At 35.6% G+C, this 18,997-nt stretch overlaps 1 protein-coding gene across 2 annotated transcripts; it reads right to left on the reverse strand.

Moving 5' to 3' along the window:
* Window positions 1-4,214: 4,214 nt before the first annotated feature.
* On the reverse strand, window positions 4,215-17,454 carry LOC129000705 (uncharacterized). 2 transcript variants are annotated; one of them, XM_054427669.1, is made up of 2 exons: window positions 17,394-17,454; window positions 4,215-5,142 (listed from the first exon to the last, which is right to left on the reverse strand). In XM_054427669.1, the coding sequence occupies exon 2, from the start codon at window positions 5,029-5,031 to the stop codon at window positions 4,276-4,278; it is 756 nt and encodes a 251-aa protein (XP_054283644.1). In that variant the 5' UTR covers window positions 5,032-5,142; window positions 17,394-17,454; the 3' UTR covers window positions 4,215-4,275. The 2 variants fall into 2 exon arrangements, with proteins under 2 accessions (XP_054283644.1, XP_054283643.1); XM_054427668.1 differs by lacking the exon at window positions 17,394-17,454 and adding an exon at window positions 11,848-11,913.
* Between the last annotated feature and the right edge of the window lie 1,543 nt (window positions 17,455-18,997).

Genomic DNA, 18,997 nt, shown 5'->3' on the forward strand with positions numbered 1-18,997 from the left:
TACGAACGATTTGGCAACCCCGCAATAGTGAAAGTTCCCTACCCCAACAAAGCATAGATTCTCAACCTGCAAAACCAACCCTTCTCGGCAGTAGGTCAGTGAACAAAAACAGTGCTTGTGTGATGCCCTACAGGTGTCCGTCGCGCATCCGCGCCGGCGCCCGCACTCACGTTCGCGAAGTCGCCACGACGCAAACGTACTTAGTTGTGATGTGTGTATATACATCGTTGTTTATAAACTGTATGTAATTTGTAAATAGTACTTCTTGTCTTCCTGATGATGCCACACACTGTGGTGAAATATATTGGAGGGTTGTAACATCTTTCTGCAAGAACAAAGGCTAAGGTAACAATAGTTCAATAATTAAATATTTTTTTATTTTCAAATTAATAATAGATTTGTAACAATTTTACACAGCGCAGACTGACCATGAAATGATTTTAGATTTTTTTAGATCAGTGGCTGGGAAGAATATTCATAATAATATGATGTCATAGTAGGTATTCTGTACATATCATTATGTCCTAGTCAAAATGTCAAGGTCAAGGATACATGATATGTACCTATATCATCTCTGTGTATATCTGTAAACAGGCAAACTTTGCTATTTGGAATGAAGAATGCCATGTTATCATTGTCACAACCCTTGTCTGTCAACAACAAGATTTTTTGGAAACTATTTGATCAATTTTCAATTCAGTGATAATTCTATGGTGCCAACACACAAAAAACATGATCCTAAAATGATCATTTCCTAAAAGCGTATCAGTAAATTAAAAAAAAAAACCAGTGGAAGTGGATAAATACAGTTTTTTTTCAGTAGGTGTATAAATATATAAGTTCTTAGGCGTACCAACCACCACGTGAGCACACAACATACAGCTGTCCGGGTGAAAAGCATGAATTTTCTAAATAAACCGACAATATTCAGGGATTGACCTTATGCCTAAATGGTTAATGCAAAAGCAAGACGAAAAGGAAATTGTATTCACTTGTATTCAAAGGGTAAATCAGATTAAATCATTGGTATTCTTGGAATTAAAGGCTATTTCTCCTTTAAACTTACCACTCGTAATTTTTGCTTCAATCAAGTTTGGTGTCATTTCTAATCGTCAGTCTGATAACGTTTCACAGCTTTGGTGGATGTGAGTTTCGCATTAGTATTATTGGAGTTCCTACTTTTAATGACAGTAATGGTGTGGGTTAATGACAAATTGAGAGGCATGAATACCTGAGATAGCACGCACGATTATTATTCACTTAACAATATTTATGTTAGATTTTGTGGATATAGAACTAAAGATAAAAGTATTAGCGCATTTCCATCCCTTTTTATTGTTTATAATTCTTGGTTAAAGGTTTTTACTTTTATGTTTATATATTTATAATAGTGAAGAATTTAAACGTTGAGTGCACACGTGTACTGCAATTGGGGTTCAATATATTTGGACTTATGCAAAAGTATACAGTTTTCTGTATTGCATTCTTTGGAAACAGTGTGGCACTATTTTAAAACATGACTATAGTTCGGCCGTTTAGAAAGCGACCTCCTGTAGCATTGGTTAGCATTAGTGTGCAGGTCGTTTTCTAAGCGGCCGAACTATAATAGAGAATGTTGTTATTATTCAAACCTACAAAACAGTTGGTGAAAGTAAACATCTGCTTTTCAATTGTATTTATTTGTAAACATTGTAATTCAAAAGGTCTGACATTGGCCCACTTAAAACCCTAAGGGGCGGAGCCCTTTTGACAGATCTGCACCAAAATCCACTCAAACAATCCTCGAATAGTGCTTAATAATGCCTGAAAGTTTTGTTACAATCTGTTGAGTGGTTTCGGAGTCCATAACGTTCAAATATATATATACAAACTTCCTATCTATATAAATAAAATTAGACTTTTGTCTGTACATTGCTCAGAATCATACATTTTTAGGTTATTTTTACGTTTTATACATTAAAGAAGCCGAAACAAGTCTCGTCTAAATTTCTGTCTGTCTGTCTGTCTGTCTGTCTGTCTGTCTGACACACTCAAGATGGCATTTTACGCAATCTTCTCCAGGAAAACGAGAGTACCTATCAAGACCCAAGTCATTTTAATGTATTCACTGGATTGGCGAGAGTGTCTTTAGCCATTAAAATATGGTCTCACTACTTTGTAATTAAAATTACGGCCGTTCAAAAATGCAGTTTTGTGCGATTTTTGTCAAGTTTTCTTCCAATTTGTATCACAATCATCTATGAAACAACGAACAGCTGTTCGGATCAAGATTATTTTTTCTAGCTGTCACTGAAATGTTTACAAATGTTGTTTACAAACACCACAACCATTTCCGATCACGTTTTGAAGGCAAATCCCATCCAAGTGAGATTAAAAACGTTTTTATTACATAAAGGATTTAATTAATCGCAAGTGGAATAATATAGTGTAACCGTAAATTAAATAACTAGGCATCATCCAGGTCAGGAACCAGAAATATGTGTATAAAATTGTTTTGGAGTTTTGATAACCAGAAAGAAGACATTGAATCAAGATTGAATCAGTGTTGTATACGGCTGGGAAACTTAAATTTACTAATGACCGTCGCCAATAGCTTAGAAACAATGTTCCACTCATTGACGGCTCTTCAATGGCGGTTGTGTAAAGTGTAAAGCAAAAAATTACAACTGCAGTGGGTGATTGTAACAGAGGTTTACGGATGATGCTGAACTCGATTTTCCAATGTGTCACTTTCTGTTCCTACCATTGACTATATAAAGTCAATAGTTCCTACTCACCGTGTGATGCAATCGCTGGACCATACAGCCAATAGGCCCATAGCCCTTCTCTTGGGTACGTGTGGTACGTATGCTTACCCAATTATTTATAACAACCCTTTCGACAACGATCCTTGATACCGGTACTTTTCCATAGATTACACGGCCTACCTAGGTACTTAAGAAATAAAATTATAAACGTCCAAAAACCCAACGTTGTGTGATTTTTGTCACATTTCCTTATAATGTTAATATATATACCAGCAACCATTGTTTAGAGAATACGTAATCTATTAAATAACAGAAAGTTATGTTGTATAAGGTTTTTTTTTCAAACTGACACCGATAAGTTTACATTAAGAGTTGTGTACAAATAAATCAATTAATGGGAAATAACTTTGATTGCCGATGATAACTTTTTACGAGAAAATCCAAAACCAAGAGATCAACAACCTTGATTAACGCATATAATTGGTCGGCTGTACTACAGTTCATAACTGTAAACGTTGGTTTTTGTTACGGTACTGGTTCTTTTCCTTTTAACCTTTAGTAGCAGCAAGAATCATTTTTACGTACCAACACATCACAGTAATTTACAAATTAGTTATCGTTGGTGTTGCACCTTATTTATTACAGGCGTAGGCCTATTCAATTTAATTGATGTCTTAACTGTATAATTTTTGCTTTTTCTGTCTGGATTCCAAAATGTTATGCTAAGAAAACTATAACGCATTTTAGTAAAACATTTATTCAGCAAACCATCATGAATTGTTCAAACACTTTGAACGTTGTTTATGTATCAATAGTTCGTGGCCTATTTTGGTAATATTTATTACAAATTACCAATCTAAATCGTCTATAGTAGAATTTATATATATAGAAGAGGTTGAGGTAGTACCTTAAATACTTTTAACCATTATGTTATAGTCCTTTAAATTCTGAACAAAATTGTACAAATCCCATTTCCGTATATTTACTCTCACCGCTTACACATGATAAAGGTTGTTGACCAACTTATGGGAGAAAGTATGTGTCAGAATGCTGATACCGTTTATTTAGTTTAATCATTGGATATAACATATGGACCAACAAGATCCGGGTGACATTTAATTGCGAAGCATTAGTTTTGGCTTGAAACTGTCAGATACTGTATTTGCGAAGGAATAGTTTTGTCAGCATATCTGAAAGTATGCAAACCAACTGCTGTGCTTTATATAAGAAGGTTTTAACTGACTATGATAAGATCCCCGTGCGTAGAACGGGCACACAGCTAGTTTTATAAATATAGATAAGAGTAAGTACTTTTAACAAACCATTTCTATTTTTTGGCTCTCCACTCGGTTGTGAATGAATGCCAGATCTATTAGCACAGATGATATCATTTATACTACTTCACCTTACGATCTTAGCTATTACTATTGAAAAAGAGGAATGGTAAGGACAATAGAAATGTCAAAGTAATTAGATAAAGTATAATTCAAGAAAAATTATATTGTGTCATGTAGCGTTCTATGATATTTCATCCTTTCCTAGTGGTCGTTATTGTCGTAGTTGTTGTTTCCGTTGTGGTGGTGCCATCAGGGTTTAAGGTGGTCTTGGTGATAGTGGTTTCATGAATTGTGGTTTCATGAATTGTGGTTTCGGATTTTTGGATGGCTGTCTCCGGTTCTAAATTAATGGCGAATTCATGTTGTCCCGATTCTTGAGGTTGAGTGAATGATAGGTCTACTTTCACTGTTTCAGCAGCATCCCAGTCCCACACATCTTTGAATTCTGATTTCTTTACTCTGATTGTGACGTCTTTACCCTTCTCATCAGTCATTGTTCGGGATATCCAATCATCCGAGTTAGTTTTGGGGAAAGCATGTTCAATACTTTTGAGGCATATTATCAAGCTGTAATTTTTGATGAACATCAGCTTCCCACCTTCTTCCTTGTTAAATGAAGCCATTCTATTCAAAAACGAGCCGTCGAAGTATGATTTTTCACTTGTTTTTTCTGTATTTTTAAAGAAGAATGTAACAACAGATTTGACTAATTTTTCTTCCTTAATGTCCAGTATTGCTTGTTTTGTTTTTTTTGTTTCTTCAGCATCATTAGCAGCAGCATCATCACTGTGTGCTATAACTTTGCAGTAGTATTTTATCAACTTAAGAATGTCTTCAAGTACGCCGTTTGGAAAAAATGTTGTCCAATTCTGATTGTAGATGTTCTCGATTTCCCTGAAACAGGTGGGACAATGAAGTTTAATTTCATTTTTGCTCATCCTGAGCATGGATGGAACGATGGAATGCTCATTGATGGATATTTCTATTGAAGACTTGTACCCATCTTGTATTGCTTCAGGATCGGCTTCCACAAAACCAAATGCCAAAACTGCAAACACCTGTAACATGAAACGTGGTTTATTTTGGCCTGTTTATCTGTTTAAATTGTTTTTACTCCGAGATAAGAAAACTGTCCTCTAGTAGGCCTATCTATCAATAATGTAGCCTTAAAGCCGCATTTACACGATGCCAGTTGGCGGACAGGTTATTTGGCTCAGGTAACTTGAAACACATTAGAGGCAGGTAACCTGCCTGCTCTACTGGCCTTGTGTAAACACAGCTTAACAGAGGTAGATGGTGTAAAATATTTAAGGTCTTACCCTTAACAAAAAATTTAATCACATCTGGTGCAAGAGACAGCAAATTTAATTGAAATTGTAAACTTTATTGGCTACTAACATTCTACTAGGTACAAAAATTCAAAACTTTAATTTGCTAACAAAATTTTACTTTATAAAGTTACTAGCTGTTGTACCCGTGCTTTGCAACGGGAAGAGGACACAAAATAGAAACATTTTAATCTATCTCTTGCATATAATAGTTACACATCCGCCAACGCTTTTAGAAACAAAATTAAACGTTTATGGCCTTAATAGAAACATTTAAGTTATGACTTTTAAATCTGGTAAGTAGTGGACACCACCATGTTGGTTTTGATTAATTTTAAATCTTGTGTAGGCTGATATGAGAAAAACTGACCAAATCTTTGAGTAAAACTTTGACATACATGATTTACCAGATTTACCTTCATCTCCATTAATTACACATCTTTTAATTTATTATTGACATTTTAAATTTCAATTTTGAAGTTGCAAAAATACTAATTATTAAATTTAAATATCTTTATATTAAACTCTTCTTTATATTAAATCACAAATCCTTTCATCTTCAGTTTTTTCACTCACAATAAATCATTAGCAAAACTAAGTCAGCTGTTATAAACTGTATAAATATTGTTGTGCCTTATCAATACAGTCTTTTGAAATATTAAAGAAACTATCTATAGGTACTATAAAAAAATTCAAACAAATAATTTAGCATTAAAGACAGCAGACAAAACTAATATGATTATCAAAGCATCAAGGACTAAAATAATTAATAGCAAATACAGTACCTGTATGTTTCATTGCATCTCTGATTCTACTCTACAAAAATATCAACAAACAAATTAATATACAAACCAGTTCTTTTTAATCAGTTCCATAGTCCATTGCCTTTTACATTTTCAGACTTTGCCATTAAGTAAACATAGTAACAGATATTTCATTGATTTTAGAAACAAAAGAACACGGTGTACTGCTTGGTTTTATTATATTTGCCTTGGTCAATTTAATCAGTGGTGTGGCAAAACACAAATAATAAATGTATCAAATAAAGTACCTAAATGTGAACTGACATTTAGACAACTCTATGTTAAGATAAAATAATAGTATTTTGTATTACCATTTAATAATTAAATATATACATCAGATTTTAGAAAACAAAAATCAACGACAATTTAGTTATTGATGATATTCTTAACTTAAGCATAGGTTTAGCAAAACACAACAACTTAATTTACCTAAATATACATATAAAAAACAATTTGATGTGCAAGTTATGTTAAGTTAATCTAACATGTTAAGCAGTTATAATTTATTTAAAGTAGCCTCCAAATTCATACAAAACATCTATACATTGTAATTTTCATACTGTTTCCATGAAAACATATCAATAACATTATTTTCACTTAAGATTATAAACTTAAGACGCTTTAAAAAATCTAAAGCAGAAACAGCAACGGTTATAAAATCTTTTTTTTCTATAATCATTGACATAGTTTTAAAATAAATAATCCATGATAAAAGGTTAGATTAAAATAAACCTTCCTCATATTTATGGAAAATATTATATTTAATTTCTTTGTATCAGCTGTCTGAAATTGTGAAATATGTAGTTGAGCACTTCTTCTTGTTTATATTTAAACGTTATATTTAAAGCAAATGTAAACAAACATTGTTGGTGTTCTCATCACAGCCATGGAGACCAATCAATATTTACTTTTAAAATGTTCACCTCAGAACTTTTAAAGCCAAAGGGGCAAAGCCTACGGTCAGTATCGAAATGTGAATAGTCCTATAATGGTCCTTGGTATGGTAGCTATATTTTTGTAAAATTTAAGCTCAGTTGGTTCAGTAGTTTTTGCACCTATTAGTAATACACATACAGACAGACACCATTAGATTTTTATATAATAGTATAGAAGTATAGATGATCAAACCAATTTGGACAATCTATATATATAATATGTGAAGCCGTTTTTTGTTAACACAACTCCTCCCTTATTGGTGGACCAATTTCAACGTTTAAGGTGTCAAAAGATTCGTCTCAATATTTAGTTTTGCAATAAGGTTTTAGAAATTAAAAATTCCTACCCTTAAGGGGGTGAGACCCTCTCAAAGGTCGGGTTTTCCCCATAAGAAATACAAAGAACAAATTTAAAAACAAAAATCAACTGTTTATAAAAAGAAACTAATTAGCTTTTTGGGAGTAAATATTAATGTTTGTAATATTAGGTTAAGACCAGGTTAAACAGTTTTGTTGGAAGAACAGAAAATGCCTCGAGTTCAAAGAAGAAATATTGAAAACGGGAGGAGGAGACAATTAATACTAAGATATGTTATGCGAATGAGGAGAGTAGAAAAAGAGAGGCCTGGTCTAACAGAAACACATTCACTTGGTGAGATGAATACTGTTTGCCAGTTCTACTATGCAACTTACTTTGGAAGTGAAAAAATATATGAAAGCACATAGTGTTGTCACGGTGGTAAAGTAAACTTGCATAATGTCAGATCAAATGAATACATGCAAGAAATGTTTACTTCTTCACTGACAGATCGAGATATTTCAAAACATCTTGTAAAACTATAATAATGCCTTGGCTATGTTAAGTTCAAGTAGTAAGATTATTCCAAATCTTGGCGGACCTTATGTTTTATTGTAAACGTTTGTTCTACTTGCTCTACTTCAATTTAATTGAGAAATAACGCAAATGGATTTTTTACTTATAAATATGTTGCCAGTTCCTCGGACAAACTTAAATACAAAGTTTTTTGACTGGATTGACCAACACAATCCAGGCATTTCAAGTAAAAAATAAGGAGTTTCAAAAACTCATTTTCTGTTGAAAGTTTTAGAGGCAATATTAGACCAAACATAATTGAAGAAATTAGTGTTGGTATTCAACGATCGATTAGTTACGGTCAAGTTAATTTTTATGATTCAGAAGAGGCAAAAACTATACGCTGTTCAAAAGGAGAAAATGAAAATTGCTATCCAAATCTTATAGATACAAAGTGTTATCCAACCTATTTCGACAAATGAATCCGCACTATATTTATTTATTTATTTCTTTCCCACGGTTGAACCAATTTTAAATATATACTTTAAAAACTTTGGGACAGGTATTAAGAAAAACTCCACTGAACAACGTGAGTATGTTCTGATGCGGGGCATATACTGTGACTGACAGACAACATGTTAACCAACTTTCAATGGTGTTGCTGCTTTAGCCTATTCAAGGCAGATTATGGCTGTCCAGTTGGTAACCCAGTGTTTGTGGGTAAAAAAATGGAGCACATGAAGAAATGGTTGATATCACCCCACTTTTGAGGATTCTCTACGGGGAAAATTTGTTGGTTTAGGGGATGTCTCAAATCAAAGAAATAAAATGATCCAACGTAAATTGCTTAACACAGGTTATCAGTAAGACAACAGTTTTCTTCAGTTCTAAATACTGGAAATACTATATATTTAAAATTAGTTTCTAACAAGTTTTCATACAACTCTAAGATGTAACTAGAATTACTCAAATTTAAGCATAACGTTTTCCTCGACGTTATGTTTCATACTATATGCGGCATGCGGCTTATTGAGCCGCACGGGTTCTCTAGTAGTCATATAATATGGTATTCAACTTTGGGACACTTTTGGATCTAATAAATAAATCTAGTAAACCTAATATTCAAATTCTTGAACGCTTCCAGGCTAAAACTCTTAAGATGAATTACAGTATTGGCAAGTCCTGGTTCATATTCAACTCTACAGTTAGTAATAATTTCAAAATTAAATCAGTAAAAAAAGTTATTTCTGACCATAGTAAAAAAAATAAAAATAAAAACTTGAAGATCATCCAAACAGTGTTAATCTGGTGGACAACAGTGAATGTGTTAACAAATTGAAAACTGTTGTTCTTGTGTTGGACCTAAAATACAGATTTTATTAAATAATTTATCAACTATTTTAGCGTGGCTTAACTGTCGATGGGCGCTTGCTCCCTGCCAGATTTTTAAAAGTGTTTTACTTATTGTTCTAAAAGTTGATTGAACAGATCTATATAAATAAAATTAGAGTTTTGTCTGTACATTGCTTAGAATAATGAACTTTTTGGTTATTTTTACATTTCATAGGTCAGAGAAACCGAATCAAACCTTATCTCAATTTCTGTCTGTCTGTCTGTCTGTCTGTCTGTCTGTCTATCTGTCATTCTCTTGGTAACGCTAAAATACGCACTTTATTACAACTACTCCTCAATAACTATAGCACTGTCCCGCCTGAAACTTATTTTCCAAATACTATACATATATGAGATGGTTTTAGACGTATTTCATCGAATATGAGACAGTTAGATATTTAACAGTAAACCCTTGAAAATCAAGTTTTTGTCGATTTTTGACGTGGAATTTCTGGAAGCCCATGTTAACCTTATGAGAAATGAAATTATTGAATCTTAACAGCTGTTTCAATTAAACAAGTTGGTTCTGTTCTGTGATGTTCAATAGCATTAAAGTTACAAGGATTACCAACAGGGTGCAGCACTAGCACTATTATTTCTTTTACATTTATGACAACAGCTAATTTGCAACCTGGAGGCGAGTGAGCGTAGCGAACGAGCTAACCTGAAGGCAAGTGAGCGTAGCGAACGAGCTAACCTGAAGGAAAGTGAGCGCAGCGAACGAGCTCCAACATACAGGTGAGTGAGCGTAGCGAACGAACTTCAACCAGGACGTGATTGAGCCATGCAAACGAGATCAGATAGTAAAAATAAAAGTAAGCCTACCGTTATAGGATCGACCGGCAGACACAGAGGTAATTTAACCTTTTATTGATTGTCATACCGATCCGGAACAACAAAAAACAACATAAAATGAAGCTATGTATAATAGTTTGGCCAGCATATCTTAAAATATGCAAACCAACTGCTGTTCGTTATATAAGAAGGTTTCAACTGAATATTATAAGATCCCCGTGCGTAGAACGGGTACACAGCTAGTTATAAAATAAATTCAGTTCAAAATTTTGGCCTGTTACTTATTCTGAAAACAACAACAATAATGTTTGGATTTTTGCAGCATTGGCTAATTTTTTGTTAAACCAAGTTTACAATAATCTATACAACTTTCACTTAGGTTTAGTTTAAAAGCCAAATTCATAATATAGAAATCCACTCGTCTTACAAAATCTTACAGCGTGAAAGAACTGCAGACTTAAAAATATCTACATTATTTTTGGTGGTTAGAACTTAACTTGATATAGTTAATAGTAAATGTAAATTTTTCTTAAAACATTATTCATGGATTATATATTGTGTCTCTCAAAAGTCATGAAGTCTTGCCTAACACTGGTATATTCACAACACGAGCAATGTACCTTTTACTAAAGAAAAACTTGCCGAGCAATAGTGTATTCATCGAACATGTAATATGTACTCTTTACTAAAGATGTGTTGTAGACTTGCCCCGGACCCCCCTCCCACAATGGGGGGGGGGGGGAGCCGTGGCCATGCTTGCCTAGACTTAGAATACCCCCAAACCCAAGATAGAATGGCCCCCTCCGAAAATTAGCCCTGGAACTGCCTTTTCCCTCTGGGGCGGAACCCTTTAGACGGATATGCGCCAAACTTCACACAAACCATCCTTGAAAGATGATTAATAATGCCTAAAAGTGTCATTACAATCTGTTGAGCGGTTTCTGGTGGGGAGGGTGGGCCAGGCTTACTGTGGATAGTCGTAAAAATACGGTTCAAAAGTTATTTTAACTTATGGTAGGTATTGTCCCATTAAAAACCCCATAAATTAAGAGAAAATCGTATTTTTTTTAAAAACCTGTTTTGATTGAAATTAGCTAGTATGTGATGGTCATTAATTCTTAACAACATAGTACAACCCCCCATAAAAAATCTGGTTCAAAAGTTATTGTAACTTATAGTATTTTCCTATAAAAACAGAAAAATTGTTTGGAAAAACCAGTTCTGATTGAAAAAAGGCTGTTTATGGTCTTTATAATCCCAACCAAAATAGTGCACCACCCATTTCCTGTAAAAATTATGGTTGAAAAGTGGATGCAACTTTTGTGATTTTAGCTATTAAATATCTCATTATTAGTTACACTCAAAGCTTACCCATGATAAAGGTTGTTGTCAGATTGCTGATGCCATTTATTTTAAGTTTTTTTATACTAATGCATTGTGAATGTAACCATGACCTAAGACTCAAAATGCATTAGTAAAAAAAAAAAATGATTTTAAAAAAAGGTTAAGGGTAATTTTTTTCTAACAATATATATATGAATTTGAACGGATGGTGTTTTTGGGCTCTAGGGAGATCAAAACAATAGAATATATCAGCCCCAGGTCCAGCTGCTAACATGAAACCTACGGTGATAGCCTATTCCCTATATGGGAAATTTGCTAAAAGCTAGTAAAAGTTTATGTACTTTATACTTACAAACCCTAGATATGCGAAAGGTGACATATTTGCATGATATGGTGAAACTGAACTCTGTTGATGAAATTGAACGATGGGATTGCCTCCAGTTGTTGTGCGATTAACGTAATTTTTTAAAGTTTAATTGATGGTACAGATCATGTCAAGTCATTAATCTCTGGCATAACACATGCTGCACCAAACATTTCTGATAACATATTGCGATGGTGTTTCTAATTATTAGTGAACATTTACTGATGCTATGAAAATTTTTCTCTGAATTAATGTAAAATATTGAGATAAAAATTAATAAAACTCTCGTAATCCATAAATCCCAAAGTACTCATGAACTTTTGAGGAAAACTACAAGTCACGCCCCCATAAACCATACTTAGAATGTTTGTCATGACGAGAAACCTTGCGCAAATATATCCATTATTTCATTGCCCTTTAAGGACGTAATTCCTTTCTAAAGGGAATTTTCCATATACCGGTACCTGTTAAAAATACCTCAGCTGTACTTGTTATTGTTTCAATTTATTACCTTATTAAAATCTGGTGTGATTACTTGTTTGTAATACTGTATTCTATTTTGTTTATTTCAGCTTAACCTAACCAATCAATAGTTTTATTAATACTTATGAAGGCAAACGGGGTGAAGCCCCTGGGTAACAGATAGTTATTTTAACAAGCTTTTAACACGCTCTTCGTTCAGTCATATTTTTTTGTAAAATAAATTCATCACGTTTGAAATATAGCTATAGAAATTGAGATTACGTTCGCTTCAGTACCAATCGCCACATGTATGCGCTCATTGCCACGGGCCGAGGTATACATTTTAATATTATACATCTAGACCAGGTGTCTCTTGATTCAGAGTACACGCAGACCACGGGCCAGTGATGCAGCAAAGTAATTATCGGTATCAGCAATCTGACCCATAATTTCTCCCATAAGCTTGTCAACAACCTTTATCATGGGTAAGCGGTGGGAGTAACTATTAAAATTTTGTAAGAACAATCACAAAAGTTGCAACAACTTTTAAACCGTAATTGTTACAGTAATGGGGGTTGCATTAATTTATTTTTATAATTATAAGGACCACAGATGCTTATTTATTTTTATAATTATAAGGTGGAAGAGGCTACACGAGGCGAAGAATCAACTGAGATTTGTGGAGCCACGGCAGTAAGTAAGTATAAGGACCACAACACATTAATTTTAATCAAAACCAGTTTTTTCCAACATACAGTTTTTTATAATTTTATGGGAAAATAACATAAGTTACAATAACTTTAGAACCGTAGTTTTTACGGAAATGGGATTTGTACCATTTTGTTCAGAATCTAAAGTACTATAATATACTGAATTTTTTTTAAACGTTCTGGCCATTTTCAAGAAAATCGATTTTCCCGTTTTTTATGGGTTTTATGGGAAAATCCCCCTTAAAAATTAAAATTTCAAAAATAAAAAAAAACTCCTGGAGATACCATGAATTAGTACAGTACCTACATACCAAATTTCATCAAAATCTGACAACAGGTGTGGTCTGTAGCTCTGTACACATCCACACACACAGACATACACATTTTGACGAAAACAATACTTTCTCCATATACTATATGTATAGGGGGAGAAATTAAAAAACAGTTTTGCCAACTATTATATGACGTCACTAATCATAATATCCACAGACCAAGAGATGCACATATGAGACAGACATCTCTGTAGACTACTGCAGAGAATTCAGAGTCTTCAAATAGACCATTACGAATTATTATAAGCTTTTTAATAACATTGGACACCAACTCAAATATGCGACGTCAGTCTATTTTAATGTGACCAGCCCGTCGATGGCAGTCCATGGGTAGAAACCAGCCGACGCATATGAAAAATTTATTACTATTGCGTAGCGAACGTGTTTATCATTGGACAATGGAAATTATCTACCAATTAAATGGTATACTTGTTGGGTTTGTTTTTTGCCAAAGCAATCTTGACACCTAGAAGTATCGGTTCCACCCTTACTTGTCGTAGGACTCAAACATATTTTTCAAAAACCTTTCCGAAAAGTGAAAATATACTGTAAAGGTTAGTTAAAATTGTAATAAATTATGAATAAGGCACTGTGGTGCTACACAGTAGGGTATGAGGATTTCTGATGGACAGTCCTATCATCCCGTCACCGTTTTTCTGAATTTGTCTGTCTTCATTAATTAAAGCCGGGGTTTCATAGGCGCGGAAGTGGAGCGCGGAACGTGTAACGTGGAGAGCGGACTCCACTTGTCTTAAGGCAATGTAATGTTACTGTTTTGTTTTGTTTTCCTAGAAGCGGAGCGGAACACCATGTTAATACCTTTTCCGGTCTCCGCGCTATTCTTCGGCGCCTAGGAAACCCCGGCTTAATTGCCTGTATAGCGATGTTTAATCTGTATGAAATAATTGCACCACTACTACATGAACGAATATTTTGATAAAGTTTTATTTACAAACGAATGAAGAAGTGTGCTAAATCATGACATAGTCAAAAGCTAAACATTTTAACAATCTAGCAACAGCTGTTACATAATAAATATTAAAATTAAGGAAAGACTAAAGGCATGACCACAGCTGTAGCTAAGTTGATGCCACATCAGCCCCCGCAGAGACTGGAAGTCCAGGAAGCTTGAGCTTTACATTTCGACCAGACCAAGTTGTATAGCTTTTGAATAATGATGCTGGGTTTGGAGGTTTGAGGGATGTGTTTGAAGGTTGTATATTTTGAGGCTCCTTGATTGATGGTGGAAATTTCATTTTGTTGCTCTCGTAAGTAGATTCACCATCAGAGGCAGATCCACAGGGGGGTGAAGGGGGTGACCGCCCCTCTCGGGCATACATATGTATTTTTCTATATGTAATACAGAAGTGCATACACATTGCGTAAAATAATTTGTCATGCTAACTTTGGGCAAAGATATGGTATAAAACTGCCATTTTGGAGACTTAGTTTACAAAACTTTTTTGGTACCCCGAACCCCCTGTTCTACTCCTCCCTGACTGTCCCTGTCCCCTTGTGACTGTTCTAGATCCGCCACTGTTTGCCAATAGAGCTTCGATTTCTCCTAGCGACATTGGTAATATTGAGGAAGGAATGTCGTACTTCTTGTCGTCGTTGTTCGGAGTCACCAATTATAGCAATGTTTAATCTGTATAAATTAATTGTACTACTACATGAACAAATATTTTTTTTAACATTTTATTTACAAAGGAATGAAGAAGTGTGCTTAATCATGACATAGTCAAAAACTAAATATTTTAATAATCTAGCAACAGCTGTTACATAATAAATCTTCTATATATATAAAATCCAATGTATGTTTGTTTGTATGTTTGTCCTTTATGGACTCCAAAACCGCTCGACAGATTGTAATGAAACTTTCAGGCATTATTAAGCATTATTCAAGGATGGTTTGTGTGAAGTTTGGTGCAGATCCGTCAAATGGCTCCGCCCCATTGGCTGTGGAGTTTCTCATGTTAACCTTATGAGTACAGTACTCATATTTAAATGGAATTAAAGAATCTTAACAGCTGGTTCAACTAAACAATTTGATTCTGTGGTGTTCAATAGCATTAAACAGTTAATAGGTTTACCAACAGGGTGCAACACTGTTATTTTTTTAAAGTTATGACAACAGCTAATTTGCAACCATAAGGTGAGCGAGCTTAGCGAATGAACTTCAACTAGAGGCGAGAGCGTAGCGAACAAGCTAAACCTGAAGGCAAGTGAGCGCAGCGAACAAGCTCCAACCTAAAGGCGAGTGAGCGTAGCAAACGAACTTCAACCAGGACGTGATTGAGTCATGCGAACGAGCTCATCTTGAAAATGAACGAGCATTTGACATAAAACCACATTAGGACAGGACGATGGGCCAGCAAGTATTAAAATAAAGTAAAGACCAAAGGCATTACAGCTGTGGCTAAGTTGACGCCACACCTGTATGTGTTCATATTTGAGTACAGACTAATTTTGAAATTATGGGTCTCAACACCACCTTCATATACTTAAAATAAATTATCACATTTTAAAATGGCGGAGGCGGATCCAAGATGGCGCTGAAAAATTACATCCGTTGGACCCTCATAACCAAGTGAAAAATAGGTCAACAAAGATTGGTGGTGTGTACTTATCTTTATCTAGCACTATTTTGAGATTATGGCTTAGTTTTAAAACGCATAATGTTAAAATTGACTAAACAAACATAAAGTTATAAAAAGTCCTCATAACTTGGGAATGGATCAAGATTTTTTTAAACGGTTTGTGGCATTGCAATTAGTTAAACATCTATACTGTAGTTTGAATTGAAATAAAGTGGTCACGCCCCGGCCCCACCTATACACTTGGAAAAATATTTTGCCTCTAAGATGGCAGCCAGAAAAGACCACCTTGTCAAAATGTAGCAGCCCCTGTAGCAGCAAACCTAGGTACTCGTCAAACCTAATGTTATTGGAGATATCTCAGTCAAAATACGTCTTGTATTAAAAATATCTCTCTAGCTCAGTGGCTTTGGCTTGAAACGACACTAGAATAGACTAGGAGGCTGGGTAGGAAGGAATACAATTACAAAACGGACTAGCCGGGCGAAGACTAGACCCGTGCTAGACCAGTACCAGATCGATTAGAATGATTAAAACGGACTAGACCCAAGAGCCCGAAGCCCAGAAGTACAAGATCGCGCCACTCATCTCCATACTTGGCTTAAAATACCTACTTTTCCTACAGTCACCCGACAAACTTGGCTTCCTTGTACTGTTTATAGTACAGAAAGCTGCTAATTTATACTTTGTCGTACGGTTTATACTTTGCCGCACATCAGGATTCCAACGAAACAACACAAACAGCGTGGTTCTATATTATGCACGTAATCCGTGTACGCTTGGAAATAGGTTGGCAACACTTAAAGATAATAATACTATGAGCAGCTGATTGACTATTATAACTACGATTTAACCTGTCATTTTGTGTTTATAGTTTCGGTATATCTGAACTTTCTGCACTTTTCTTTTAAACGTTTTTAAAACATTCCTACGATCTTAATAAACAAGAAAATACCTTTAAAGCATTTTTTTAGGCGCGGAAACCACTTCAAATTACAAAAACATACGGAACTATATTCTCAAAACGCGGAGCACATTTCTTGCCGAGGAAAAATAGCGGAGTGATACTGACCGCGGGTACTACATGGTACTACTCTCTAGGGCACCATTTGTGTTGCCAGCTGAACCTAAAAACGTACGTGTTGTATAGTGTTTGAAAGACTAATTATTTATATGCTTTATAGTGACTGTAGGAAAAATATAATGTGTAACACGAGTGCAAAAGGCCTTTGCTGTACTCGAGATCATTCCGCTAAACGCTAAACATTGATCTCGTGTGCAGCAAAGTGCCACTTTGCCCACTAGTAACACAAATAACTATTTCATGGTCGCCATAAGAAAGAAAGAATCAATCAAGAAAAATATGTAAAATGGTGTAACCGTTGAGAGGAAATAAATAAAAAAAAATTAAATAAGAATCAGATCGTACTGACCGTACTGACCCACTGCACTTCAGAGTGCAGGCACTAGGCAGATCTCTTTCTCGTTCTTAGCTCATTCCTCGCCTCGTCCCACGAATACTAGGTATTTTTCTGTAGTAATCGTGCCCTCGTGCCTCGCATTGAGATATAGATTACAACTGGAGTCACTACTCTCTGGTTAAACGTTAATGCCCCCCACACACTACCAGACCAGACCTCCAGACCAGACCGTCTGGCTGCAACCAGACTGTCTTGGACGGCTCTACACACTCCCAGACCAGACGGTCTAACATTCGTAATCGAGAGACCGTGGTGAGAACTGAGAACTCCAACAAATGGATGAAGACTGTCACGATGGTCGGCCGTCTGACAGACAGCGCTACACACTCACAGACCAGACAAAAATAGTGATGGGGGAACCTCAGACCGTCTGTGGTCTGAGGGTTCAACCATCAGACACGCAGACCGTCTGGTCCGAGAAAATCGGTCTGCAGACAGCCCTATACACACGATAAGACAAGTGCCAGACGCCAGACCAGACGGTCTGGTCTGTAGGTCTGGTCTGGTAGTGTGTGGGGGGCTTTAGAGAAAAACGTACCACTGTTTTGTCTGGTTTGTTTTTGGTGTTTCGTGTTGTTATGTTGGCCGTGTGATCGGTTGGTGGGATGCTGTCAAATAATTCCAATTCATTCTAACCTAACCATACTATTCATTTGGGGTTATGTTATCCGTTATTTCAAGGACTTGTATCAAAAACTTATTTAAGTTATTGCACGTTAAAACCTCTGTATTTAAAGTTATATTATAAATGGTTTTTGTTTGATAGTAAATAAATACTAACTTATGTACCTCTTTTCAAACTATGTGGTAAATATAGGCTAGTCAAGTTTCCTGGTTTGGAGATATTGGTTTAGGCCAATAGGCCTATGGCATTTGATTAAATAACGACCATCGGTTTAAATGGGTTGCTCTTGTTCGTAAAATAAATAAATAAACTTATATTGCAATCATAATGTTGAGTTGGCAGAGATTTTTGTTTACCACATATCAACAAAACAGGATGACGCCATCTTGATTTTGCCTGTAATTTGACAAGTCCCACCAACCCGATCACCCGGCCAACCTAACAAAACGAAACTCTAAGCCCCCCACACACTACCAGACCAGACCTCCAGACCAGACCGTCTGGCTGCAACCAGACCGTCTTGGACGGCTCTACACACTCCCAGACCAGACGGTCCTAATTCGTAATTGAGAGACCGTGGTGAGGACTCCAACAAATGGATGAAGATTGTCACGATGGTCGGCCGTCTGCAGACAGCCCCACACACGATAAGACAAGTGCCAGACGCCAGACCAGACGGTCTGGTCTGCAGGTCTGGTCTGGTAGTGTGTGGGGGGCTTTAAACAAAACCAGCAAAAACAGTGGTACGTTTTTTGAACACAGAGTGGTTACTCTAGTTATAATGTTATAGCTCAGTGGGTGGTGCCTCGTCCTCAGTCTCAGTCTCACTCCCTCCCTCAGCTCAGTCTCAGTCGCTCAGTGAGTCAGTCTTACTGTCTTACTCAACTCGGTGTCAGAACCTCAGCAGATGGATGAATTGAATTAAATAAAT

This window comes from Macrosteles quadrilineatus, unplaced genomic scaffold (assembly GCF_028750875.1).
Source record: "Macrosteles quadrilineatus isolate MER2022 unplaced genomic scaffold, UCM_ALF_1.0 Scaffold_8__2_contigs__length_117827958, whole genome shotgun sequence".
Classification (NCBI taxonomy): Eukaryota; Metazoa; Arthropoda; class Insecta; order Hemiptera; family Cicadellidae; genus Macrosteles; species Macrosteles quadrilineatus.

Coding starts and splice junctions, on each gene's coding strand:
- LOC129000705 (XM_054427668.1), bottom strand. CDS start 11,874: ATGTCACCTTTCGCATATCTAGGGTTT. Junction 5,143..11,847: donor CTTTCGCATATCTAGGGTTT/GTAAGTATAAAG, acceptor TTCATGTTACAG/GTGTTTGCAGTTTTGGCATT.